Source organism: Phoxinus phoxinus (genome assembly GCF_949152265.1).
Source record: "Phoxinus phoxinus genome assembly, chromosome: 10".
Classification (NCBI taxonomy): Eukaryota; Metazoa; Chordata; class Actinopteri; order Cypriniformes; family Leuciscidae; genus Phoxinus; species Phoxinus phoxinus.
Window position 1 is genome coordinate 4,437,388 of NC_136885.1, and position 27,020 is coordinate 4,464,407.

A 27,020-nucleotide genomic window follows, 5' to 3' on the forward strand; every position below is an offset into this window, starting at 1 on the left:
TTGCAGTGCAGCTTTCCCTGCATCCTTCGGCACTGTGATACGCTTTCCCTCAGTCATTGTTTTACCTTATCGTACTCGACCGAGCGCACAAGAGCAGGAACACAACCGCAAAACACTTCTGTTAATATATCAACTATATATATAAACATGCTTCCGCTCTCTTGCACTCGGCCACAGAGCAGCAGACGGCATGCAATGCAAACCTTAACTACATATATCGGCAAACTTATATATTTAAAATATATATATATATCGTGCAAAAAATAATTTTATTTCTGTAATTCAACTTAAAAGGTGAAGCTAATATATATTATATAGACTCATTACATGCAAAGTGAGATATTTCAAGCCTTTATTTGTTATCATTTTGATGATTATGGCTTACAGCTTATGAAAACCTTAACGCAATATTATCATTTTGAATTTGGGGTTTTCATAAGCTGTAAGCCATAATCATCAAAATTACAACAAATAAAGGCTTAAAATATCTCACTTTGCATGTAATGAGTCTATATAATATATTAGCTTCACCTTTTAAGTTGAATTACTGAAATAAATGAACTTTTGCACCATATTCTCATTTTTCAAGTTCCACCTGTGTATATATATACTGATACACACACGGAAATAAATTAAATTACACACGTTTGCATGAACTTTTATATTACACTAATCATAAGTATAATAATTACTCTTCCAACGATGTCATGATTTTAAATAAAAAAAATTGCAACATAAAATGTAATGTCTACTGAAATGCACTCACGTACTAAATGTTTAAATAAAGTTCTGACAAAAACGTTTTATGAAATGATAAACCTCACATTTCTACGGACGCTTGTTTCCTCCATGGAATAAAAAATAAAAGAGGTAATCGTGACTATCTCACAATTCTGACTTTGTTTTCCTTTGAAGTTGTGAGTTTATATCTGACAATTATGAGATAAAAAGAGTTATGATTTGTTTTGTGTAATTCCAGAGCTCTTGGATCTCCAGCCGTTGCCTGTGACTGCACTGGGAAACCGGGAGTACGAGAGTCTATACAAGTTCACGCACTTTAATCCCATTCAGACGCAGATCTTCCACACGCTGTACCACACGGACACTAATGTCCTGCTGGGAGCGCCCACCGGCTCCGGGAAAACCATCGCTGCAGAGATGGCCATCTTCAGGGTCTTCAACATGTACCCCACCTCCAAGGTCGTGACCTCTGTTGTGTGTCTGCTGTAGGGTTGGGGATCGTTGAATTTAACGATTTCGATTTCAATTAGCTTGGCTCCGCCCTCCTACGTACTTCCGCTCAATTTTAATTTTCCTTCAGTGCGTCGTCTGGGTTTGTGGTGTATTCTTGGGTTTTCTCCGGCCAATTTTTTACCGGTCCAATCAGCGAACAGAGGGAGTGGCTGAGAACGATGACGTTGAGGTCGTGCGCTAGTTTGAGTTGAAGTTTTGTCACGACCAAACGTTAGCGATTGGTTATGGCAGATCCAGAGTGACTGGGCAGATCCAATAGTTTTAAACTTCAACAGAGGACCCGCTTACAAGGAAGTAAACTCTTGTCAATGGAGAGAGGCCAGACTCTCTGTACAAATGAAATGTACGATAAGAAATGTGAAATAATTCCAATAAGGTTCAAAAAAATTTAAACGTAGATATCATTCACATTTAGTCTTATTGCAAAACATTTTAATTTAGGCTGAATATCATGAACAAAAATAAACAGACTAAAGAACACTTACACAAGGAACTTCTGCCTATGATTTAAAAACACCATAGAAAAACAACCAGCCTCACTTATATAAATGTCACGCATTATTAAAGACAAGTGTAAACGCAAATAAAAAAATAGCAATAGCAACAAATAGATACAACTGAACAAAGATACGATTGAAATAAAGTGTTTTAAGATTTTCAGTTACAGAAACTGTAATCAAATGTAAAATACACTGCACTTTAAAAATAAAATATACATAACAAATATAGTTACGAAAGTTATTAAGTCAAGAACGAGTGAATTTTGTCTTTGTCTTTTGTTGTTTGATTAGTGTTATTATGGAGACGGCAGCAGGAATATTAGGCTGCTATCACTTTAAGAGTTGCACCGCACGGATCCAATATAGTTACACATGCCTGAAAACAGTGCCGTTTAAAATCACATTTTCTGTGCGCATGGTTTGGATGTGTGTGCTGTACATACAACAGCGAGCGAGTCCTCTCGCGCTTGAATTGTTAAAAGTCATATTGAAATGCTCACAAAGGAATCGATAAGAGGAATCAAAATTAAAATGTTATAACAAAGATCCGATTCCTGACGTCAAGTATAGAATCGATTTTTGATTCCCAAACCTAGTCAGGGCGTAATTTTAGTATGACACAGTTTAACGGGCATGTATCCGTGTGAACAGGTGGTCTACATCGCTCCTCTCAAAGCTCTGGTCCGAGAGAGGATTGAGGACTGGAAGATCAGAATCGAAGAGAAACTCGGGCGGAAGTGAGAGTGTTTAAATATTCTTCTGGCAAATATGTATCTGTTATTATACCCTGACCTTTATTTGCTCATTATCATCCTCGGTGTCTCCAGGGTGGTTGAGTTAACAGGTGACGTGACTCCAGACATGCGGGCCATAGCGGCGGCGGACCTGATCGTCACGACTCCAGAGAAATGGGACGGAGTGAGCCGGAGCTGGCAGAACCGCAGCTATGTGCAGAAAGTGGCGATTCTCATCATAGACGAGATCCATCTCCTGGGTAAACTGATATACGCAGGCTGTTTCCTTCCTCACTTGGGGATCAAATGAGTTTGATATGCCTGAACATTCACACGCCGCCCACGCTGATGACGTTTAGATGAATATGTGAAGCACGCTTTCCTCTCAATAAAACAATAAACGCACAACAAAAATTACAGCGGTGAGAAAACAGCAGTCCAGAAAGCATCTGATCAAAGTGATGTGGATATTCAGCATCAAGATACGTCACATTTAGGCCATGTCCACACGGACACGGGTATTTTTATAACCGGAGTTTTTCCTCCTGCGTTTTTGAAAAAATCTCCGTCTACATGAAAACGCAAAAACACGCTATCAAGCGCCGTCAAGAGCATTCCACACCAGCAGTCGGCGATATAACCCTAACCGTAAAGCCACGTTGGCCAATCAGAAGCCGTCAGCGGCACACAGTCTGACGTCAAACACAGCGGCGCACACTTTGACGTCGCAAGGCAAAAACTCCGGTTTTACTGTCTACACGACAACACTGCAACCGGCGTTTCTGAAAATCCTCACCCTGGCAGGGGTTTTCAAAAATGTTCGGTTTTAGTGACCTGATACTGCGTTTCCATGTGGACGAACGGGCGAACCGCGTAAAAAAAGTCACGGTTATAAAAATACCCGTGTTCGTGTGGACAAGGCCTTATTTATATAGCATTTTGTATAATTGATTTATTTAAATGTGCACTGTGTAATGTTTAGCGGCATCTAGTGGTGAAGTTGTGAATTGCAAACAACTGAAGTTACGGTGGCCGACAGGAAGTGATGTCGTCATCTAAGACTACAGAGAGTAGCCAGTTAAGCAAGGAGGTTTCTTTACTAAGATAAAATTAAAAAAAAGTTCACTTAATTTTTCAGTAAAACAATGTTATTGTGAATATTATTGTGACTTGTTCACCATTGTGTCAGTGTTTATCCGCTGACTTTAGCTCGCTTCTTTGCATGAAGAACAACATAGTGTTTGTCCGTTCAGGGCCACTGTAGAAACATGTCGATGTAAGGGGACCCGCGGTGTGTGTAGATAGAAATGTTCATTCTAAGGAAATACATAACGGTTCATTATGTCACGTCTTTATACACCACTGAAAACATAGTTATGTATATGATATTGCATTTCTGTCAACAGATCCTCCTAAATATTACACAATGCACCTTTAAAGCAAACAACTTTACAGTATTAAACATAAAAAAACATGCCAGTGTCGCTTTCAATTAGAAGTACTGGTTCAGTTTATATTTTAAAGCGGCTCTCCGGTTTGTTCATGTTTTTACTAGCGTCTGACCTCGAAAGACTGAACAGAAGAAATGAACCGGAGAAGATTTACATTTCAAAGTGGGCGGAGCCTCAGAGCCACACCCACCTATCACATCATCATCATCATCGCCACACTCACCTATTACATCATCATCCCCACACCCACCTATCACATCATCATCGCCACAGAGCGCTGGTAGATGATGACTAGATCGAAGATGTACTTTTCTAAAAAGTTCGCTTTGGTCAGCTGATTTTGTTCGAAATGACGCCACACTAGTTCATTCTTCGATTTTTTTGAAGTATTTCTGAGCCTTGAAGTTTCTGCGCCACTAGTGACACCTAGAAGAATTACAAATACAGCATGTTTTGCAAACGCCTCAGTCGCACGTGATGCTTCCCCCGACTCAAACATCCCAATCACAGCCCAACATCACTGATGCTCTTGTATCTGAATGTTAGCAAATCCCAGCATCCATGTTCCAACATCTAGTGGAAAGCTTTCCCAGAGGAGCGTGAACTATTATTCTGCATCAAAAGCCGAACAAACCGTGGTTAATGGCCATGGTTTTTAAAATGAAATCTTCAACAAGCACATATGAGTCTGGTGTTCAGGTGTCCACATATATGTTTGCCTATGTAGTAAAGCTGCAATGTGTTAAAGTCAAGGGCCTTCATATAAATGAGCTTCAGTCCTGGACCGTGTGCAGTTGGATAAGATGATAATACCCCTATACACACGAGTATCTGCATGTATTTACACACGTGTGGGAGGTTCTTGATTTAATAGACTGATTAAAGAGACACTTTATTCTTGAAGGATGAATTTTTTTGGTACACACAATTCAGGACATAAAGGAGTTCTGTTCTCAACAGGCCTGCATCAGTTTTATTATTTTATCCAGACCTACATTAATGCTTATATACATGTCAGATAAAACTAGGCTCACAATGCGAACAATTGTAGTAATTGATTATAACGCTACAAGTGAAATTTTAGTTTTAAACAAAAACTGAAATGCCATCACACACACACAACACAAAATTCATAAATATTATTTGAAATCTGCACCATGTAACTTTAAACTAAATTGCCTGTCTATTGGCCACACAACCAAAACTTCAAATTAGTTAAAAATGGCATCAAAGGACCATATGAAGTCTTCTGAGGAGACACGATTGCTTTAACTCATGAACATCCTTTTATTAACATATAATCATTAGCACTTTTCACACAGTCTTAATGTCCTCGGTAACACTTTACAATAAGGTTCATTTATTAAACATTAGTTAATGTATTAACTAACATGAACTAACAATGAGCGATACATTTGTTACAGTATTTATTAATCTTTGTTAATGTTAGTTAATATGAATAAAGCAGTTCATTGTTAGTTCATGTTAGTTCACAGTGCATTAACTCATGTTAACAAGATTTTAATAAAGTATTAGTAAATGTTGAAATTAACATTAACAAAGATGAATAAATGCTGTATAAGTGCAGTTCATTATTTGTTAATGTTAACTAATGTAGTTAACTAATGTTAACTAATGAACCTTATTGTAAAGTGTTACCATGTCCTCCTATAGTCAATCATTGTATCCCTTAAAACTCATCTTTGATCACCAAAATCAATATTAAATTTTTTTTTCCTTGAAACTAAATCTTCATGCCTTAAAATAGCTTGAATGTAACTCTACACGCTTGCTTCATTTAGGATACGCAGTTCTATGAATATGCAAATGAGCCCCGCCTCCACTCACTCACTCACTCACTCACTCAGAGATCCACTGGTTGACGATCACACGTTGATCTGATTGGTTACAAGGTAGTGTGACGTCAGAAACACCAGCGATTTCACACCGTGTTTTTGAGACTGTCTTTGGTTCACTGCAGTTTTAAGCAGAAAATACTCAGCAATGCTGTCGACTTATGAATTTACACATGGTGTGTGTTAAAGCAGATTAATAACACCACATAGACATATAAACAACATTCAAATCTGGAGTTTCACCACAACTTGTAAATTACATAAGAGAGATCATGGTTCATGTGTGAGCAGGACCTTTCCAAAAAAAGCCAGTAGATAATTTCTAATAATAGTGTATAAAAATGGTATTGTTACAGTCTTTGCGTTTCGTTTGCCTTCACAGGTGAGGACAGAGGGCCGGTTCTAGAGGTCATTGTGTCCAGAACCAACTTTATCTCATCGCACACCTCAAAACCAGTCCGTGTGGTGGGACTCTCTACAGCGCTGGCTAATGCTCGCGATCTAGCCGACTGGCTGGGCATCGGACAGGTTACAAACCACTGCAACACACAACCATCAACTTTCACACACACACACACACACACACCCTTCCAACGTCACAACACTCAACCATCTCAACTTTCACACACACACACACTCTTCCAACATCACAACACACGACCATCTCAGCTTTCAAACACACACCCTTCCAATGTCACAACACACAACCATCTCAACTTTCACACACACACACACACACACACACACACCCTTCCAACATCACAACACACAACCATCTCAACTTTCACACACACACACACACACACACACACACACACCCTTCCAACGTCACAACACACAACCATCTCAACTTTCACACACACACACACACACACCCTTCCAACGTCACAACACACAACCATCTCAACTTTCACACACACACCCTTCCAACATCACAACACACAACCATCTCAGCTTCAACATACACACCCTTCCAACGCCACATCTCTATCTATTACATTTGATGCAAGACTTGCGATATCCAAATCTCTTTTGGAGGCCGTCCATAGGCTTTATATACAGGCAAATTAATATTTTTTCGGGATCAGTGCTCCTTCCTCTTCTCGGATTTGCATATGATTCACGGCAATTCAGACCAAGCAAGAAATCTTGGCGTCCAAATTCCTGATTTTTTTTTTTTTTTTAAGAGTTGAATGTAATTAATGGGTCTCGTTTCGGTGTAATCATGCTTCACTTTCCCCCATAATGATACGGGATGAAGTCAAAAGGGAATTATCTGTAACACTGCACCATCATTTTCCTCCGGTTTCCATTACAGATAGCCGTCCGTTCAGTCATTCTGCGTTTATACGTGTATGTGTCCGCACACATGAGCGCGCGAGGGTCTATAAATAACCAGCACCCGTCTCCCAGCATGCAGCAGCATCAGGGCAGACAGCAGTGGTTATGTAAACGTTGTTTTACTATTGCTGAAATGTCACCCTGCGAGACAGACGGGGAAGGAAGGGCTGGGGGTCTCCATAAATCTGACGTGTGCTGTTTGGACTGAGGCGTCTCTCTAGCTGCCCGATCCATTATCCAGGCCTTTAAATATGTGCACACACGCACCCAGGCCCGGGCCACTTGTGTGAGAGCGTGGCTGTGGGACAGGGGACAATGACGGGCTGTAATTACCCCCAGATGGGCCACTCTGTCAGGCACACAGCCAGCTGGGCACTCCATCTCTCTCTTTATTACTGTCTTTCTGTGTCTTCTCACTTTCTGGCCCTGTTTTGTGGCACGGTCCTTATTCATCTGTCTGTGTGTTTTCCAGGTGGGACTGTTTAATTTCCGGCCCTCGGTTCGCCCTGTGCCGTTGGAGGTTCACATCCAGGGTTTTCCTGGGCAACATTATTGCCCTCGTATGGCCAGCATGAACAAACCAGTCTTCCAGGGTACGATACTACAGTAACATCACACACACATTAAAGGGAAAAGTTCATGCAGAACAATTTAATTGTGTAATAATTTACTCAACAAGTGTTCTAAACGATACATTTGTGTGACCCAAATTGTAAATCTAAAGTCCTCAAATCTCATTTGTGCTACAATATATTTGGAAATTCACAAAAAAGGAGCACAAAAATGATATTTGTTGAGTAATTTTACCCAACAGTGTTGACTTCTACTTCTGAGAATTCCCTTTTTCTTGATTTGTGCAAAAAAATTGTTTTATTGCTGTCAAATTTTATTGATGATTTGAAATATGCTATTGAAAAACAATCCTGGCAAACAGTTTTGGAGATTTTAGGTCTTTTGTATGTCCTTCGTCAAATATAAAGCCGTTTTACTCAAGATACCTTAAAGGGGTCATGACATGAGAAACCAAATTTGCCTTGATCTTTTGGTATATAAGAGGTCTTTGTACCATTAAAACGTCCTGCAAGTTTCATAGCTTAAGACGTCCTCCCCATTATAAACGAATCATTTATTTAATCAAGCTCTAAATACAGCTCGTTCTGGATCCATGGTAAGAAGTGACGTCACGGTACGAAGTGACGTACCAGCGTTTGCATATGACCGCCTCCAGCACAAGACAACTACGCTTAAAGCGCAAGGCAACTACGCTCATTTCGTATCGTTGTCGCGCCTGCGCGCCTCACAAGTGTTCAGTCGACGGACAGCGAGTGGGTCTGTGTACAGGGAAATTACGATGCCGCAGATGTGCTGTTCCTGGCTGTGGACAAACAACATCTTTGAATACGCTGCGAAAGATCCAGTCGTCGGGGAAAAATGGATGCACTTTATTTTTTTGCGGACGTCCCAGTCCATTTGAAGGATGACTGTTTTGGGAACAAATCCCAAAATGATGCTGGCTTTGCCAGAAAACTGTTGCTCAAACACTGAACTCTTAAAGGGGAAACACCCCCAAAACAGACTGTTTGAATCAGAGGATGAGAAACAGGGTGGGAAAGGGTCATAAATCACTACATTTTAACAGTTTTTTGTAAAAAAAAAACTATAATAATACTATAATTGCACCTAAGGGAACATAATAATAAAATTAAAAAAAACATGTCATGACCCCTTTAAAAGGAGCGAACAAAGATAATAGCATAACCGATGTCCATTGCATATGCAGATTGGTATCGATTTTTTTTATTCTCACTAACATTTTTATTTTTTAACTGAATAAAATACCAACAATTAAAGGTCCCGTTTTTCCTGTGTTTTTGAAGCTTTGATTTTGTTTACAGTGTGCAATATAACATGTGTTCATGTTTCGCGTGTAAAAAAACACAGTATTTTTCACAAAATGTCTTATCTGTACACCGCTGTTTTCACTGTCCTAAAAACGGGCTGATGACTTCCTTGTTCTATGAAGTCCCTCCTTCAGAAATACGTAACGAGTTCTGATTGTGCCAGCGGTTCCTGTGTTGTGATTGGACAGCAGCTTAGCGCACATTGCCCGGAAAGGTCACGCCTCTTACCGTAACGTGGAGATGCCTGCGCTAAGTGTTACTGTAAAGGTGATCTGACTCCGGGATGAAAATAACAGCGTCTCGACGACATGGCGACAAACAAACTCTACAAACGCAACTCTTCCTCTTCTCTGTAGGAGCGCAACAAGACCACGGCCACTTTTGTGTGTATTCCTGTGTGCGGAGGTTAGTCAAAAAACTGATCTAGTGACGTCATTAAAGCAGGAAGTAGAGGATGTAGTCCAAACCGGCCGTTCGCTGGAGGCTTTGAAAGGGGACTTCTGTTAAAATCAAATATCTCGCTTGGCATTGAACTTTGAGCTTTATAATTTTACAGGTATTATTTATGCTCTAGCAGCAACATTACACACTAGCTAACGTTTAAAAAATGGGATCACGAAGAACAGGACCTTTAAAAGAAATGGATAGGTTAGTCCATAGATATCGTCATCAGTTTATACTGTCTAACACTTTCTCTCACAAGCGGATGCATGGAGACCTGTTTTCCTGTTTGGTCATGTGACGTTCAGCATAAAGCTCACAGCACTAGGGGTGTAACGGTACACATACTGAAGATTGCTGGTGCGGGTCGAATACAGTGTTGTTTGAATTAACACTGTGTGCAGAATGTCATTTCAAACTCTGAGTTTCCCCTTAGGATTGGGAAATATCGTTTATATTGATACACTGTATAGTGAAAGTGAGCTTCTGCCGGATAGGTGCGTAGTTCAAGTCTGAAACATGAGACGTGTTTTATATATGACGTGCTTCAAACTGAATCATGGCTTGCCCTGCTGTCAGATGTGTGTGTTGTTTAATGCGTTTGAGAAGTGGTTTCCCTCAGAGCACAACTTACATCGTAGCGTTTATACTCACCTGTACATTTTACAAATTCATGCAAGTATTTCGCATAAGGATTTTACTGACAGCGAGCGAATGTATGTTCAGCTTTGCAGACTGCGGTGAACGAGTGCCGGCACGCCTTGGCGGATTAGAATGGGAGCGCAATAATACGAAGCATATTCGTATATATCAAAAATACATATAATAAAATATAATCGTATATCAAACATATTTTGCATCCAAATGTGTGAGCACTTCAAATCTCTTCCTCCAATTACGACAGCTCCATAAACTGCAGTGTGTGTTGCTGCCGACGGCTACAATACTGACAGACGTTTTTATTATTTAAAGACCGACATCTTTTTATTTTTCAGCAAACCATTCATTACACCCATAAAATGGAAGGTCACCAGGTGAACTGACTTGCCTGAAAGCAACTTGAGACAAATTAATCTTTTGTACTTTTACCAAAATGTTACTTTTTTTATCATCTTGCATTTTTATTGCCTCTTGTTTTTTTTTATATTTGTTTTGTATTATGCTGTTTTTTTTTTGTTTTTTTTGGCTTTTCATGCATTTTGATTGATGCATTTATATTTTGCCTCTTCTCTATTTCCACTTTCCTGCAGCCATTCGCACACATTCTCCAGCCAAACCGGTCCTCATATTTGTGTCCTCGCGCCGGCAGACGCGGCTCACGGCGCTGGACCTCATTGCGTTTCTGGCTACAGAAGATGACCCCAAACAGTGGCTCCACCAGGATGAGAGAGAGGTCAGAGTTCATCCTCTACAGTGCTTTTACTTAAGATGGCTTTTTCAAGTAATGGCTAAATTAATGCAATTCTTTCTAAATTTACAAAAAATTTTTTAAAAAGTAGTGCATGTAAATTTTTTTTCCACCCGTGTTGACAGAGTCCGGGATGGGAATAGGATGTTGTGTGAGCAGGATATGGGTGTTGTAGTTCTAGGGCCCTATTTTTAGGCGCAAGTGCACTTAGTGCGTCCGAATCCACTTTTGCTAGTTTAACGACGGGAAAAGTGGTCTAAAAAATTTTTCTCTATTCTCTTATGAGTAATGGGTGTGTTTTGGGTGTAACATGAAATAAATTAATCAGAGTCTCATCTCCCATTCCTTTTAAAAGCCAGTTGGCGCCATGGCGGATCCACTATTTACATGGAGGAATTTGCCAGCGGAAAAACTCAACGCTTCTCTAGCAAGGAAGCGGATCTTGTGCGTGTGTGTGTGCGTGTGCGTGTGTGTGTGAGTGTGTGTGTGTGTGTGTTAAAGCAAGCAGACCATCTACTGGACAAGCCGGATTCCACCATATCTTTATGAAACACAATATGAATATTTTACATTTACATTTAATAAGCAGAGTGTGTGTGTAATAAGCAGAGTGTGTGTGTGTGTGTGTTGGACCCGCCTGTAGTCAGGCTGAAACTAGCAAAACGCACTCGTGTTGCGCCAGGCGCTGCATTGCGGCGGGTGTATGAAAGGGCATAGTGTGAGCATGCGAGATCTTTGTAGTACTAGTTTTGCTTTCTCACAATGTTTCTGTTGTGAAAGGGACTTTATAGTTGCAAAATATAGAATAGAACTTGTAATAAAAAAAACAAGCAAGCAAACCCAGCGTTATGCAAATGTGTTCATAAAAAATAACTAAGTAACATAATTTGTTACTTTTTTAGGGAATAACGCAATGTTGTATATTTTAACTTAAATATGATATATGATAGAGGCCATAGTTTGCCTTTTTACTGGCTTGTGATTATGTTTTTGGCCTCTACTGGAACAGGTTTTAATGCTGGAATGTTCAAAAACACATTATTTTCTCATATTCTCCATTGTTTAATCTCCTCTCGTCCCAGTCTGTCAATAACGCTTGTTTACTTCCTGTCTCTATAAGCCCCTCCTTCTGAAAATCAGAATCAGTTGTGTTGTGATTGGTCGAGGGATTCGAGTGTGTTTGGGAAATGTCCCGCCCCTTTCCATAACCGCCAGTTTAACACACTACTAACTAACTCAACCAGGCCCCGCCCATTTATTCTGCGCATTAATTATTTAAATGAGGAATATGTAAGGGATAATCCACTCCGCTTCGCGTCGGGTGGTTCTTCGCCTCTACGTCGTGCATTAAAATCCTTTAATGCATGGCTAGCCGTGGATTATCCCGCTTATACCTTGGTTATTTGCCAAGTTAAAACAAGTTAAAGCTGTAACTGTGTAATTTTTTAACAGACGGGTAAAAATGACGGTTATTTTCTTAAGTTACGGCTCGTTAGTTCTAGCACTCCGTCCGCTTTAAATAAAGTAGAGCCATCGGATTGCTTTTATTTGAATGAATTATCACATCTATTTAAATTCATTATTAAAAGAGAGAGACAGAGAACTGAAAGAGAAGGAGAGAGAGAGAGAGAGAGAGAGAGAGAGAGAGAGAGATGCGTGCGCGAGTTACCTGTGCGTCTCTTCTTTAAAGTCTACATTCCCCTCGTTGCTTTAAAGGAGAACTCCGGTCAATTTTAACATTGAGCTCAATTTTTAGTAAATTTGGAGTGCTGTCAATACAGAGAACAACGACAAAAATCGGTGTTGCCTACACTGTGTTATCCTATTTTTAAAATTTGCACCCTATTGACTTGAATGGGGCACGTTTTAAACTGCTTTTATCCTCTTAACATATTTGATGTGTCATTACAAGTGCCCAGCCATGTTGAGTGATTCCTTCAGAGTGAACACGAGTGAATCTGACTGCAGTAGATGAGAAAGATATGAATAAAAATGATGTTTTATCAGCCAGCGCAAATACCTGTATTTAGTTCCTGTTTTCGGTGGAAGTCCAAAGTAGTCGATTGTCGAGTTCACGCGCATAGGTTTAGTTACCTATGATCACGCGCGTGAACTCGACAATCGACTACTTTGGACTTCGACCGAAAACAGGAACTAAATACAGGTATTTGCGGAACTAAGGAATCACTCAACATGGCTGGGCACTTGTAATGACACATCAAATATGTTAAGAGGATAAAAGCAGGTTTAAAACGTGCCCCATTCAAGTCAATAGGGTGCAAATTTTAAAAATAGGATAACACAGTGTAGGCAACACCGATTTTTGTCGTTGTTCTCTGTATTGACAGCACTCCAAATTTACTAAAAATTGAGCTCAATGTTAAAATTGACCGGAGTTCTCCTTTAAAATTATTTATGAATGACAGTGACAAGGCAATCTTTATTTGAACTAATCATGTCATTTATTTAAATGAATTATGTAGAGTGTGAAATAAAACCGGCGTCTCTAACCACGATTACTATATAAAGACACATTACATTTATTGAAATGCATTAAATTAAATGAAAACAAAAAAATAAAACAGTTGGAAATTTCGATAGGGGATTGTTTTACTCATCATTATACTAATTGATGTTAAACTCCACATTTCCATTTATCGTGAAGTTAGACATGGAAAAGGGTAAATAAACCTAAATAAACTTGTTCATATGTGTCTCTCACTCTGTTTGCAAGTGTAACTGTGTTACTATGGTTACCAATGTTTATAGTAGCGGATTAATTTCGAACTGTAATCAAACTGACTGGAACTACCTGTGCATTAAACGGTTTTACTGCACACCTTCCAGCCAATCAGAGTCGAGTATTTAAACAGCCCGTGGTGTAATGTGACGTGTTCGTTCCTGGAAGAAACTCAAGACTACAATGGAGGCGTTTCAGGAGTTCAGAAACACTCACACTGATATAGAGAAGAACTGTGTGACTTTGCAGAGCGTTTTCATTCTCAAACAGCAACAGAACATGTATAAACGCATTATAGTTCCTGTTTAACATTAGTAAATGCAATTGCTTTTTAATAACATAGTTAACTTTTAATAACAATGACCACTACTTTAAAGCATTTATTAATCTAGGTTAATTTAAATTGATAAATATGCTATTCCTAACTGTTAACTAATGCATTAACTAATGTTCAAATGTAAAATTGGTATGAGTTATGGTAACAAATACATATAACTAATGTTAACACATACAACCTTATTACAAAGTGTTACCTACGGTAAATTTTAAATCTGAGTGCCTTTCATTTAAAAGATAAAGCACCCAAACTTTTCAGGCAAAAAGTAGGTTTTAAAAGATAAAACAATAGATATATTGTTGAAAATAAAATAAACAATTATAATGAGGATTTGTGGTTGTGAAGCACTCGTGGAAAATGTTCATAATTAATGTGATTATCAAATGACTGCCACAACATTAGAAAAAGTCAGTTGTGAGAAAGCTGTATTGTTCAGGCCTGCAGATGTTTCTCGTGGACGGTGAGAGTTATTCACGACAGCTTCGGTCTCGTCTGCGATTAGCATTCCTCGGTTCCTCTGCTTTGCTACTGTTGTACTCTCTCCTGTCGTTCGTTCCCTCTTCTCTTCTTCCACAGTCAGTATCAGTCTCTCTGTATCTGAGATTACAGTACGGCTCTGCTGCAAAAGCCTGTGTCATCTCTCATTTAATTCCTCTTTCCGTTCCACTGCATGCCTTCAGATCATTTCAAGATGTGAACAAACAGCTCGCCGTCACAGATGTGTGCTAATATTTTCAAAGCACTCGATTAGAGAGCTATTCGGTTTTCTCATCCCAATCACAAAGTAATCACATAAAAATTGCAGCCTTACGGAGGTGATAATTTCTTTAATAGTGTACGCATGACACACACACACTCTTATGTTACAAGAGCGGAAACACATCTTCAGTGTGTTTTCTTGAACACATGCACTCGTTCGTGTCAGCAAACTGCAGTTTACGGTGTAGTGCAGAGGTCACCGTTCGCAGATTACGACCCCAGACTGAATCCATTCGGACTGCAAGTCATTTATACAAGCACAGCTGAAAAGGTGCATTCACAGTGGGTTTTGAATCATAATCATACGAATCAATGCATTAGTTCAGTGAATGCAGAGCTTGTTGGTGCTTGTGCACCGCAGACAGCAAGCGAGATCGTGCTGTCGCTCAGGTTCACTTACACTCATTTACACACAGTGCAGAAACACAACATTAAGTTAATGGAGACACTAGACACTTAAAAAAATATATATATATTCTTATTTTATTGTTTGTTATTTTTCTGTTACAAAATATTCTACGTTGCACTTTACTTATTATGGAGGCCCTAAAGGGACTTTTGCAAAAAATTTATATATAAAGACTTATCCTTGCGCACATGAGAAACTTATTTTATTTTTTATTTTTTTGCATGCTCATGCTCTACAGTTTCTGTTTTATATATACTGTCTATAACATATTTCCGTTGTGCGTCACGGCTGTGTGCATCGGGATATTTGCCAAGTCCAAGGGTCCAAAAAAGGGCCGATTCAGTAAAAAGTGCTCACTGTGCTTTCGTTAGAGCGGTGCATTATATTTCAAGGCCTTGTGTCTTTTACTAATTTAATTCTGTGGCGGCCGAGAAACTGTGCCGCGAATGTGTTCATTGTCATAAGCCAAGACTAATGCTTCATGAAAAACACTGGTACAGTAAAAAATGATTTGGATTTCATTGGGCAGTATATTTATAAATTATATAATATATACATAATATAAAGATGAATCACAAGATCAGAACTCCCTTTATTAAACCATTTTGTGGGATTAAACACATCGTACAGCTGGCAGAGAAATGCTTATGTTCATCATTCAATATTTCAATATTATTCAATATTTAATTTGAATGGTCATGTTTGTGATTTTTGCAACATTTAAACTAATATTCAGAAACGGGTGAAGTTACTTCTACCATTTTTTTAATTTTCTGATTAACTTTTATTAGACTGCATACCAAAATAAAATAGCCTTGGCCTACTTGTGTGTGTGTGTGTGTGTGTGTGTGTGTGTGTGTGTGTGTGTGTGTGTGTGTGTGTGTGTGTGTGTGTGTGTGTGTGTGTGTGTGTGTGTGTGTGTGTGTGTGTGTGTGTGTGTGTGTGTGTGTGTGTGTGTGTGTGTGTGTGTGTGTGTGTGTGTGTGTGTGTGTGTGTGTGTGTGTGTGTGTGTGTGTGTGTGTGTGGCTTTTTTCTTTTTCCTTTTGTTTTGGTCCCCTTGAGAACAAACAGCTTATAAATCATACAAAATTATGTTTTTTTGAAAACGCATAAAGTGTTCTGTTATGGGTAGGTTTAATTATTTGTGTAAGAGGAGAGACATACAGGATAAACACCATTTACGTCTATAGAGAGTCCCTATAAAACATAAAAACCCAACGTGTGTGTGTAGAACTGCTATTGTGTGGAAAACAGCTTAATTAAAATTTCTCTTTTTGTGTTTCCATTGTGGGAAAAACTGCACACGGCTTTGGAACAATGTTGAGAGTATGTAAATAAATCAGCATTCATCTTCAGACGGCCTGTGAGGCTCGTGCGTGTGCTGATAGTGTGTGTGTGTGTGTGCTGATAGTGTGTGTGTGCTGATGGCTCCAGCATCCCGGCTGTGTGTTCCAGTGATATACGGGGCGTCCCGCTGCTTCTCTGCTGAAGCGTGTAACGGCTCGAGCTCCTGCGGTGTGACTGACAGCCGACAGCACTTCCTCAGTTCCTCCGTGTGTTCCCACTGTCCTAACATCTCCATCTCTTCTGTGTGTGTTGCTTTATGATTAAAGTGCATAGTGCCGATGTCAAGTCACCTTTATATATATAGCGCTTTCTACAATACAGAGTGTTTCAAAGCAGCTTTACAGAGATAACAGGAAAATAATGCAGCAAAGTTTGTTTCTAGAAGAAATTAGCATCACGGTCCAGCTTAAGTAAGTTCAGTGATGGTTCATTTCTGTTGTAAAAAAGTTATTAATAAATATAGCCTGGAAAAAAAACGGCTCAGTTCAGGTCTCATATAATGGTGTCAATGTAGGCAGATCAATAATATTGTTGAATATTAAACTAAATGTCCACAAATAAGCAAGCCAAAAGCCAATGGCGACCAGACGACAGTGGCAAGGAACCAAAACTCCATCAAATGTGTGTGTTTTGTCAGATGACCGATATCATTTCCACTGCGAGAGAGTCGAACCTGAAGCTGACCCTGGCGTTCGGGATCGGGATGCATCACGCAGGACTTCACGAGCGGGATAGGAAGACCGTGGAAGAGCTCTTCGTCAACTGCAAGATCCAGGTGAGACCTGCAGATCAACCGTTCCCAGACTCATTCCCAAAGGTTTGGAGTAAATCGAACGTAGGAACTAGGTTTGGGTAAACACCCGTCAGCGGAGCGATTATAAGCATCACGCATGTACTGACGGAGCACCTCTGCTGTCTTTATGAGTGATGAATCGATTTATTGGAGCAAATCCAAACGAAACGTTCTTCTTGCTGTTCTCATGGGTTTATGTCTTCAGTGGCTTGGCTGTAAAAACATTAATGGTTATGTTGATATAATGCAAATGTGATATTTCACACATCAATATGGGAGCGGTGCAGAACAGATTAGCATGGGAAAAGTTCAGTTTATAGAGACATTTCACAGATATTTTTGATAAAAGTCTCTTCTGCTCACCAACGCTGCATTTATTTGATCAAAAATACAGTAAAATCAAGAATATTGTGAAATATTATTACAATTTAAATCAGCTGTTTTCTGTGTGAATATATTGTAAAGTGTAATTTATTCCTGTGATCAAAGCTGTATTTTCAGCATCATTACTCCAGTCTTCAGTGTCACATGATCCTTCAGAAATCAGTATAATATGATGATTTGATGCTCAAAAAACATTTCTGATCATTATCAGTGTTGAAAACAGTCAATTAATTTTTTTGTTTTATTTATTTTTTTCAGGATTCTTTGAAAGTTAAAAATAACTATTGAAGTAGCTTAAATGTTAGAATAGAGTACTTATAAATCAGTTTGCATTCAGTTTGATTAAATGCTCACAGGAAGACACTTTATCACCCTGTGTAACTGACGTGTGATGCTGATATCAAGCATGTCGACTGAAACGACTCTGATTTCTCATAATAACTACTGTACTTCAGTGTTATCTTCTTGTAGTGGGGATATTTTCAGCTCTTCCCAAAAACATATGGATTATATGCAGGGTTTGAAATGAACTTATTACTTATTATGTTTACTCGCTTTCCTGGGGAAGTTCGCGTAAGCCAAATCTGCGCAGATTTAGTGCAAATACTGAACTACTACAGCGTAGAATCTGCACATATCTGGCTTACTTGAACACACACGTCACTACGCAACAAATAACGGCTCGCTTGTTCATTTGTATGAAGCAAAAGTGAAGATTAAACAGCATTTGGTTAACAGATAAGACATTGTTATTTTCCAGCATCCTACTTTCTTTGTGCTGTATTGATCTGTCCTCCTAAAACACGTTTGGTAATGAGGATGAAAGAGGAAGGGAGGAGACGGCTGGATGACAGAATTTTGTTTGAATAAGAAATGAATGTATGAAATATGACGCAGTGACGTAGTTCATCTGGTTAATCTTTCTTTTTTGTTGGCTAGTAGAAGTTCTGAATGGCCGGTAACGTAAAAATGTAGTAGCCAAATTGGCCGGTGAGTGGAAAAAGTACATTTCAAACCCTGATTGTATGAGAAACTGTAAAGCTGTGATTTGGTGAGTTCCCCCATGCGTGTCCGTGTGTGTCCTGTGTAAGGTGCTGATAGCGACGAGCACACTAGCGTGGGGCGTTAACTTCCCTGCACACCTGGTGATCGTGAAGGGCACAGAATACTATGACGGGAAGACCCACCGCTACGTGGATTACCCCATAACAGGTAACATCTGTTTTTACATCTGTGTGTGTGTGTGTGTTTGCCGAGTGTCATTGATCTCTATCATTTCCATTCCAGATGTTCTTCAGATGATGGGTCGAGCGGGACGGCCTCAGTTCGATGACCAGGGCAAGGCTGTTATCCTTGTGCATGACATCAAGAAGGACTTCTATAAGAAGTTCTTGTACGAGCCGTTCCCTGTGGAGTCGAGGTGTGTACCGAGTCAAGTCACCTTCATGTATATAGCGCTTTTACCAATATATATTGTTTCAAAGCAGCTTTACAGTGATGATAGGAAATTACAGTAACAGAGATTGGTTTGGCTTTACAGCAGCTCCAAAATAAAGTTACTGTCCAGCTAAAGTTAGTTTCGATTGATTCACTTCTGTTGCAAAGATCATTCGTTATTAACTTATGGGCCGCTAGCACGACACCGTTTTTACTGAAAGCAGAACATATTTAATGTGTTCTGGCCGTTCACTTGCACGACAACAGTGTTTGGTGAACAAGACAAAAACAAAGATCATTAAAACTGTGCGAGGCCTGAAAATGGCAAAAACTGCACAAAAATCTGAGAGGAAGCTTAAAATGGCTGTCTTCCTGTTGTGTTTAGGGCTACGCTCCAAGAGACTTTTCTGTAGGTATTGGGTCATTACATGTATGTACAGAATTTCATACACGTACGTGAAATGTAGCGGGAGGCGCACTCCGTTGAACGTTTATAGGTGGCGCTATCGAGCCATTTTGCCCCGCCCAATTCTGAAACCCATATCAGATGTAAATTTTCGCCAGTTCTGACGCGTGTGCAAAGTTTTGTGAGTTTTCGAGCATGTTTAGGCCCTCAAAAATGCAATTCACTTTGGAGAATAATAATAATAAACCAAGTATGCATTATTTCAATGAGCTCGTTGTTTCTGCATTAAATTATCACATTGTTTAAATTAATACGTTTAGCTAACTGTGATTTTGTATATGTACATTTCTGAAATACATAATTTAGACGGTCTCTGATAACAGATCACTCTAAATTGTAAAGTGGACTCATGTATTTTCTGTAAAGCTGCTTTGAAAGGATGTGTATTGTGAAAAGCGCTTTACAAATAAATGTGAATTGAACTTGATTGAGTTTTGACAGAAGTGTGCGTCTTCTCTCGGTCTCCCTCAGTCTTCTGAGCGTCCTCTCCGACCACTTGAATGCAGAAATCGCTGCAGGAACCGTCGCCTCAAAGCAAGACGCCATGGATTACATCACCTGGACGTACTTCTTCCGCCGGCTGGTCATGAACCCGAGGTACAGCGTGTGCTTTTGAGTCTCATCGGTGAACGGTTCAGATTCCTGTATTTGTCGTTTTTATGGTCTACATAAAAACACAAGTGTGCCTCACAAATCCATAAGTCAGTAATTCAGTGCAAAACAATTAGCAGCTAATATATAATTCGCCTTTGGCTAAGCCACGCCCTAGAATGTAGATTGACCAATCACAGCGCAGCCGAGAACGAGCTCCCACAGCGGTCCGACAGTTTTTCACGGTGCTCCATTGACTTTAACACAGGCGTCTCATATTTTTGGTCTCGGCAGGCTATTACCGTCGTAGTTTTATCAGAAATATGGTTAAACGTTGTTACCTGGGGCGTTTGTAACACAGATACGCGTTTCCCAGAGAGGTTGGAGGGGGTGTCCGTTTTTTTCCCTTCCCAAAACCGAAGTCAAATCCTGACAAGTGTCGTCTTTGGATTAAACTGTGTGGACGTCCTCAGTCAGCGAAACCCCTCAAGATCAACAACACACTTTTGTGCTCTAAGATACATTTAGCTTTTAACCTTACTGTGAAGTTATACTAGTTAGACAGTGTTAGGTTATGATTTCGGTTCTCTACACTAATTGTTGATACGCTAGCACACGCTGCTAATAAATACAACTTTATACTCGCGTAGTCCGTTTGCTTTGTAATAACGATTATAGAAGTGAATAGAGACCCAGCTTTGCATGAACAGTGTTGCTCCTGATATTGTGAGTCCCAGTCTCCGTCTCGATTAGGATATGCGGTGGGTCAGTTTTTGACTGTGACCGTTATGCTTTTGCCTCTATTTGGATCTTGTTGTTGCTTGCGTGTCACCTGTATGTCTTGAATAAAGCCTTCGAACGCATATTGCAGCCGCTTTTGCCTACTTCTATCGGACACTTTATTTGCTGCTTTATAAAAGTTTGATAAAAGTTCATCAGGAAGAGCCGTCACAGCATAAGCCATGTTGATACCAAACCAGAGCCCAGATGAAGTTGACAAACGTAGCAGCAGTAACTAAGGAGGGCGGGGCTTAGCCAAAGGTGAATTGAAAAGTCAAGTCACCTTTATATATAATTCGCTTTTTACAATACAGGTTGTTTCAAAGCAGCTTTACAGAGATAACAGGAAAATAATGCAGCAAAGTTTGTTTCTAGAAGAAAATAGCGTCACAGTCCAGCTTAAGATAGTTCAGTGATGGTTCATTTTTGTTGTAGAAAAGATAATAATTTAGTTAATTTATCTATATAGCCGCTCTGGAGAAAACCGTGATGTCATCGTCCAGCTCAGTTCAGTTCTCATATAATGGTGTCAATGCATGCAGATCAATAATATTGCTGAATATTAAATTAAATATCCGACTTAAGCCGGGGTCACACTGTGTGATTTTGGCCACGATTTGGAGACAAATTTTGCAAATCCTAAAAGATTCCTCTAAACCATAAGGCTAAAATCTGAAGTCTGTGATCAATAGTTTGACTTGTTCACCGACAGCCGATTAATGAACGCTGCGATGATCACATTTTACCTCTGGAAAAGAAGATTTGAATCTCAGTCCTGCAAATCAAAACTGTGTTTTCTCAGTCCTGCAGTGATTCTCCTACGACCACCGGCAAAGTGTCTTCGTTTTTCAAGACCAGCCGTGACCAAAAGTAACATTAGAGATTTGTTTGTAGCCACCATTTCAATCCCGCGTGTAATGAAGCTCACTGTGTGCGTGCGTCTGTTTTTAACGTGTCTTGACTGTCGTACAGTGTGACATTAATGACAGCTGACCTTACAGCGGGATCATGTTCGTTCAGTCTGACCAGCAACAATCATAAGGACCGTTATAAATCACAGTGTGCACCGGCTTTAGTTGTAGTGGTCACATGATGTACAGAATGCAGGATCGCCAGCACAATCTGATATTACATTAGGGTTTTTTTCTTATTTTTTCTTATATTAAGCTTTAATTTGTTGTTGCTAATGTTTAATAAACTAACAATGGATAATACTTATAAAGGATTTATTAATATAGGTCAGTGTTAAGTTCTACATACACCAATTCAATTTTACATAACATTTTAACATTTAACCGATCAGACCTCAACGTACCACCATAAATACTGCGTGGACAAACATATATATATATATTAGGGGTGTACGGGTTCGGTACAGCGGGGGGGGGGAGACCTAAACACAAAATTGCTGTGTATGTGTTTAAATAAGTTCTATTATAATTATAATTTTCCAATGGATAAAAAAAATCTATAAGTATATAAGGAGCCCTTAATTACACATTACTATAAAGTTAAAGGTTACAATTTACAACAGAGCCCAAATTATTAAATTCACTTGCTATTTATTTTTAGATATAATAATCAACACACAAATAAAAAAACACGTACTGCAAATTGCACATAAGCCAGGTTTTGCATTACCGTCTAAATCTAATGATAAAGTTTATTTTCTACTCCCAATTAATTTTTGAAATATAATGATGTACAGTGTATTATATATATATATATATATATATGGTAAACAGATTGTTTTCATGATTAATCATTGCTGTCACTTCTTGTGCCCATCCTTAATTAATATTAGTTTATGTATTAATAATTTCATGAAATGATTAAGTAATAATAAGCAATACTGTATTCATAAATGAACATAAACTTTAAAATAAACTTGTTGTGTTTAAAATCACATTAATATATCTTATATATAGTTTACTTTGTTTAATGTTTTTCATTTGATGTATTTTGCCATTAAAACAACTTTTGCGGCTGAAATGACAAACATTATTCTAGATTAATAATGCTATAATCATTATTTGTTAGTTCATGCATTAGCTGTCGTTAATGAATTGATCTGTGTTGTAAAGTGTTGTTAATTACAGCAGTCTCATTTGCCTTTATTAAATTGTGAATTTGTGTATATCTGCATTATATTGACCATCATCGCCCAGGTGTGTCACTGGTAAGTTGCTATTAAATTCCAAGAGCAAGACTTTTGATATGTTTACACACAGACAAAGACTTTTCATTGAAATGTCAGCAAATACATTTCCATTACCACATGCACATACTGTATGTGTTTTGGTCGCATTAGATGCCTCTTCAAATAACTTATAGAAAATAGTCTGGCTCAATTATTCAAATAAACAAACGGCGTGAATTCGAGGAAAATTAGAGTTATTACTTGTTTAGTTAATTGGCCTATTGGGAAATGGCCGTTCGGTGAGTCCGCAGTGACTGGACTGCAGAAAACACAGAAAAACATCTTCAGCCGCTTTCACAGGGATCATTACTAACTGTGTTTCCATGGCAGCGTCATCTCTGGACACACTGGCCACAGTTTACACCTCCATCACAAAACAAGGGCTGAGAGATCACACACACACTCGCACACCAGCCTCACAGGGTCATATAGGGCAGAGCCGACATCTGCGATGAATAGAAGAAGATGATTCCAGAACATTCCACTGACATTTGCACGCCTGTCAGGCCACATTAAACATAAAGACCTGTGTGTGCCCTCTCCCGCGCTGCAAACACACACGAGTCCTCGGCTACTGTAATCACTGAGGCTACAGAACTCTTTTATAGGCCAGATTTTTCTACACTTTTCATTTTATTTTTTTCCAAGTCACCTTTATTTCTATAGCGCTTTTTACAATACAGTTTCAAAGCAGCTTTACAGAGATAACAGGAAAATAATGCAACAGTTTGCTTCTAGAAGAAAATAGTGTCACAGTCCAGCTTAAGCAAGTTCAGTAAAAAAAAAGTGATTAATTTAGTTCATTTATATATACAGTATAGTCGCTAGGGGTGGAACGGTACATGTATTCGTACTGAACAGAAACGGTGCAGGCGTCACGGTTCGGTGCATGAATTTACACGGAGAATACACGGTATAAAATTAAATAAAACTCGCGAGATCGGCTCTCTGCAGAAAAAGCAGCCAATTACAATTCCCCAGTCTACCGAAGTTAATAAAAAGTTTGATTATAATAATAATAATAATAACGAAACATTTCACCCGTTGCTACTTTCACTTTTGCCGCAGAGACCCTTATGTCCTATAAATGTGTCGTAGCCTATTTTTGATAATCCGTGCAGATTTCAGTTGACGATTTTGTTTAAAGTTATTAATAACAAAACATGAATGAATGAGGTTGCGCGTCTAAACGGCCAAATAAACACAGAAATATATCAACATGCCAATCGAGTATTCACGTAAACACAGATGTAAGTACTGTGTGCATTCTCTCTCTCTCTCTCTCTCTCTCTCTCTCTCTCTCTCTCTCTCTCTCTCTCTCTCTCTCTCTCTCCCTCTCTCTCTCTCTCTCTCTCTCTCTCTCTCTCTCTCTCTCTCTCCCTCTCTCTCTCTCTCTCTCTCTATCTCTCTCTCTCTATCTCTCTCTCTCTCTCACACACACACACACACACACACACACACAGAGAGAGAGAGGATTTATGCTCATCAGTTGGTAACTCAACCTCACAGTAAAAACCCTGTACATACACAGTAATGTTTGTGATGCCATCGCCGCAGGGCAGTTTAACCCTCCGAGCCTCATCGGTCAGAACTGAAAAGTGTCGCCTTTTTTTTCTTTCTTTTTTTTTTTCTTTTTTTTTTTGCTTCATCTGAATGGGATGACACTTGTTGACTTTTGTCCCATTAGTTATGAGAACACAAAAAAAAATCATGGACAATATTTGGATGTGTTAAAGGGTCAAAAATGAAAAGTAACACTTGGTACCTTCGCAGTAAAAAATGACCAACATATGAAAATTAATCGGAAATATGAAAAAATACTTTGGGTGGTACAAACTTAAAATCAGTCATGATGCAAATTAAAAAAAATCCAGCAATGAATGGGTTAATCGAAAACATTTTGAGTGCAAATTAGACAAAAATAACATTTTAATTGCAAAATGTTTGTTTTACTTTTTTTCTTCTTCTATTAACAATCAAATACTGAGTAACAAAAAAGCTTTCCATATGTTCCCTTTCTAACAAAATTAGATTTTTTCTTTATAATCGTAATGCAAAATCTGATGCCTATCTAACAAAACATATCTAAACCTTGAATATAGCCTTAAAAGTGGTCTTTTAGAATGTCTAAATGTGTATCTAAATGCATAACCCAATAAAAGTAAGAAATTATGTCTAAAAACAGCTAGGGAGTCTAAAAGCCTCTCTATATATTTATATAGGGAGCTATACAGGTGCTGACACCGTGATGTTACACTTATTCTAATGAACCGCAGTCACAGAGCAATCGCACCAGAGTTTGTCTTAATCAAACCAAACATGCCTAGTGTGAACACACACAATTGGTCTTTTTTAGTACTTTATCAAGATATTTTGGGTTCCTCGTGATACAATGTGCATCCCAATTCACATACTCATGCACTATTCTGTGAAGTTTTGTAGTATAAATAAAGTGAGTAGTGAGTTCACACCAAGTGGCAACCTCCCGCTCTCTCGCTTTCTCTCTCTCTTGAATCCCACACGGAAGTGACTTAAACTGCACTTCATCCACTGGCCACTAGAGCAGTGGCGCCTCCAGAAATTTTTCATAGGGGTGGCCAGATGGGGCCACTTAAAATCTTGGGGTGGCACACCAAAACTATAAACCATAATTTCAGAATTGTATTCTACTGTTGTAGTAAAACGGCCTGTAGAAAACTATCAGAAAGGCTTAAGGAAACTCCTACTGATATACTTTGGTTTATTGTGTTATATTTAATGGACAGTGCATCACGTTGCATGAATTTCTTAAATGAAATAAACAGAGTTCACAAGCAGGTTAATACATACACACACTCCATTTCATCATTGCAAATAACACATATGATTCGACTGACAGAACTAGGAACTAACAGACACATGAAGTAAACTTGTGTGTAGTTTATAAAGTCCAACCTTGCACTTGAAAACAATCTAAACTCTGTTTTTATGACACAGATCTTATTGATGCGACTTACCAGCAGCGAGAGATGTGAGACTCTGCTGGTGGTGACGTAGCTCCGCCCGCAATATCACGCACACAAATGCGAGTGACGCAACAGCCAATGTCGAGTTTTTCCGAATTAATGCATGAATTTAACAGCATTATTTAAACCCCGTTACACATATATTTGCACCAGCTAACGACGTTAGCTAGGTAACTCTTGTCAAAACGTGTCAAAGACGCATCAAAAAGCTGTTGTAACAGTATACTGTAACCATTTGGCACTTAAAAAGCCAAACACAAAATGTCACGACACATAATTCCCCGTCTTCTTTTTTTACTAAAGAATATTTTTGACTTATTTACTTACCGGTAGTCTTCGTCTTCTTTCTTAATCTTAACTTATTTTGAAATTGTTGACCGACGGGGACGCGCTGAGCTGTTGCTGTCTGAGCGCGCAACAGCGGCATGTACGGAGGGGCGGGCTACTGTGTGCGATCGAAAGTCTAGATCAGCTTGCCTGCCTGGCTGTGCATTAGGGATGCAATGCATAACTGATGCTACTAAAATTTATACTGGCCAGTGGGTGGCGCCATTGCACTAGAGACAGGCTGCAAAAGAGAGTCAATCCCATAAACCCCCATGTTAAAATGCCCAACTTTACAGCAGAAAAAAAAACATGTTTATTGCCTGGTACAAAAAGTGGTTTTGGTCTATAGCTAATTTTGCCCTTCATGACGACTGTGAAGGGGGGAATTTTTTTGGTATAACTCGTCCGTTTAAATTATATTAAGCCTTAAAGTTCTGCATAATTAAGGGAGTGGCCACTTGAGTGACAGGTTTATTGCTGCTGATGTCACTACTAGCATTTGTCTGCTGTCTGTTAGCGTCACGTCACCTCAGCTAATCCGCCTCGCTGCACATTTACG

General features: G+C 39.1%; 1 protein-coding gene across 1 annotated transcript in view; it reads left to right on the forward strand.

Moving 5' to 3' along the window:
• Positions 1 to 27,020, forward strand: part of ascc3 (activating signal cointegrator 1 complex subunit 3) — a 264,538-nt gene that overhangs the window by 200,680 nt on the left and 36,838 nt on the right. Inside the window, exons 25-34 of the mRNA XM_079626050.1 lie at positions 980 to 1,200; positions 2,406 to 2,491; positions 2,582 to 2,748; positions 6,178 to 6,323; positions 7,609 to 7,729; positions 10,729 to 10,871; positions 17,116 to 17,253; positions 18,747 to 18,867; positions 18,943 to 19,075; positions 20,030 to 20,155. Of these exons, the coding sequence (XP_079482176.1) occupies positions 980 to 1,200; positions 2,406 to 2,491; positions 2,582 to 2,748; positions 6,178 to 6,323; positions 7,609 to 7,729; positions 10,729 to 10,871; positions 17,116 to 17,253; positions 18,747 to 18,867; positions 18,943 to 19,075; positions 20,030 to 20,155 (1,402 nt within the window). The remainder of the gene's footprint in view (positions 1 to 979; positions 1,201 to 2,405; positions 2,492 to 2,581; positions 2,749 to 6,177; positions 6,324 to 7,608; positions 7,730 to 10,728; positions 10,872 to 17,115; positions 17,254 to 18,746; positions 18,868 to 18,942; positions 19,076 to 20,029; positions 20,156 to 27,020) is intronic.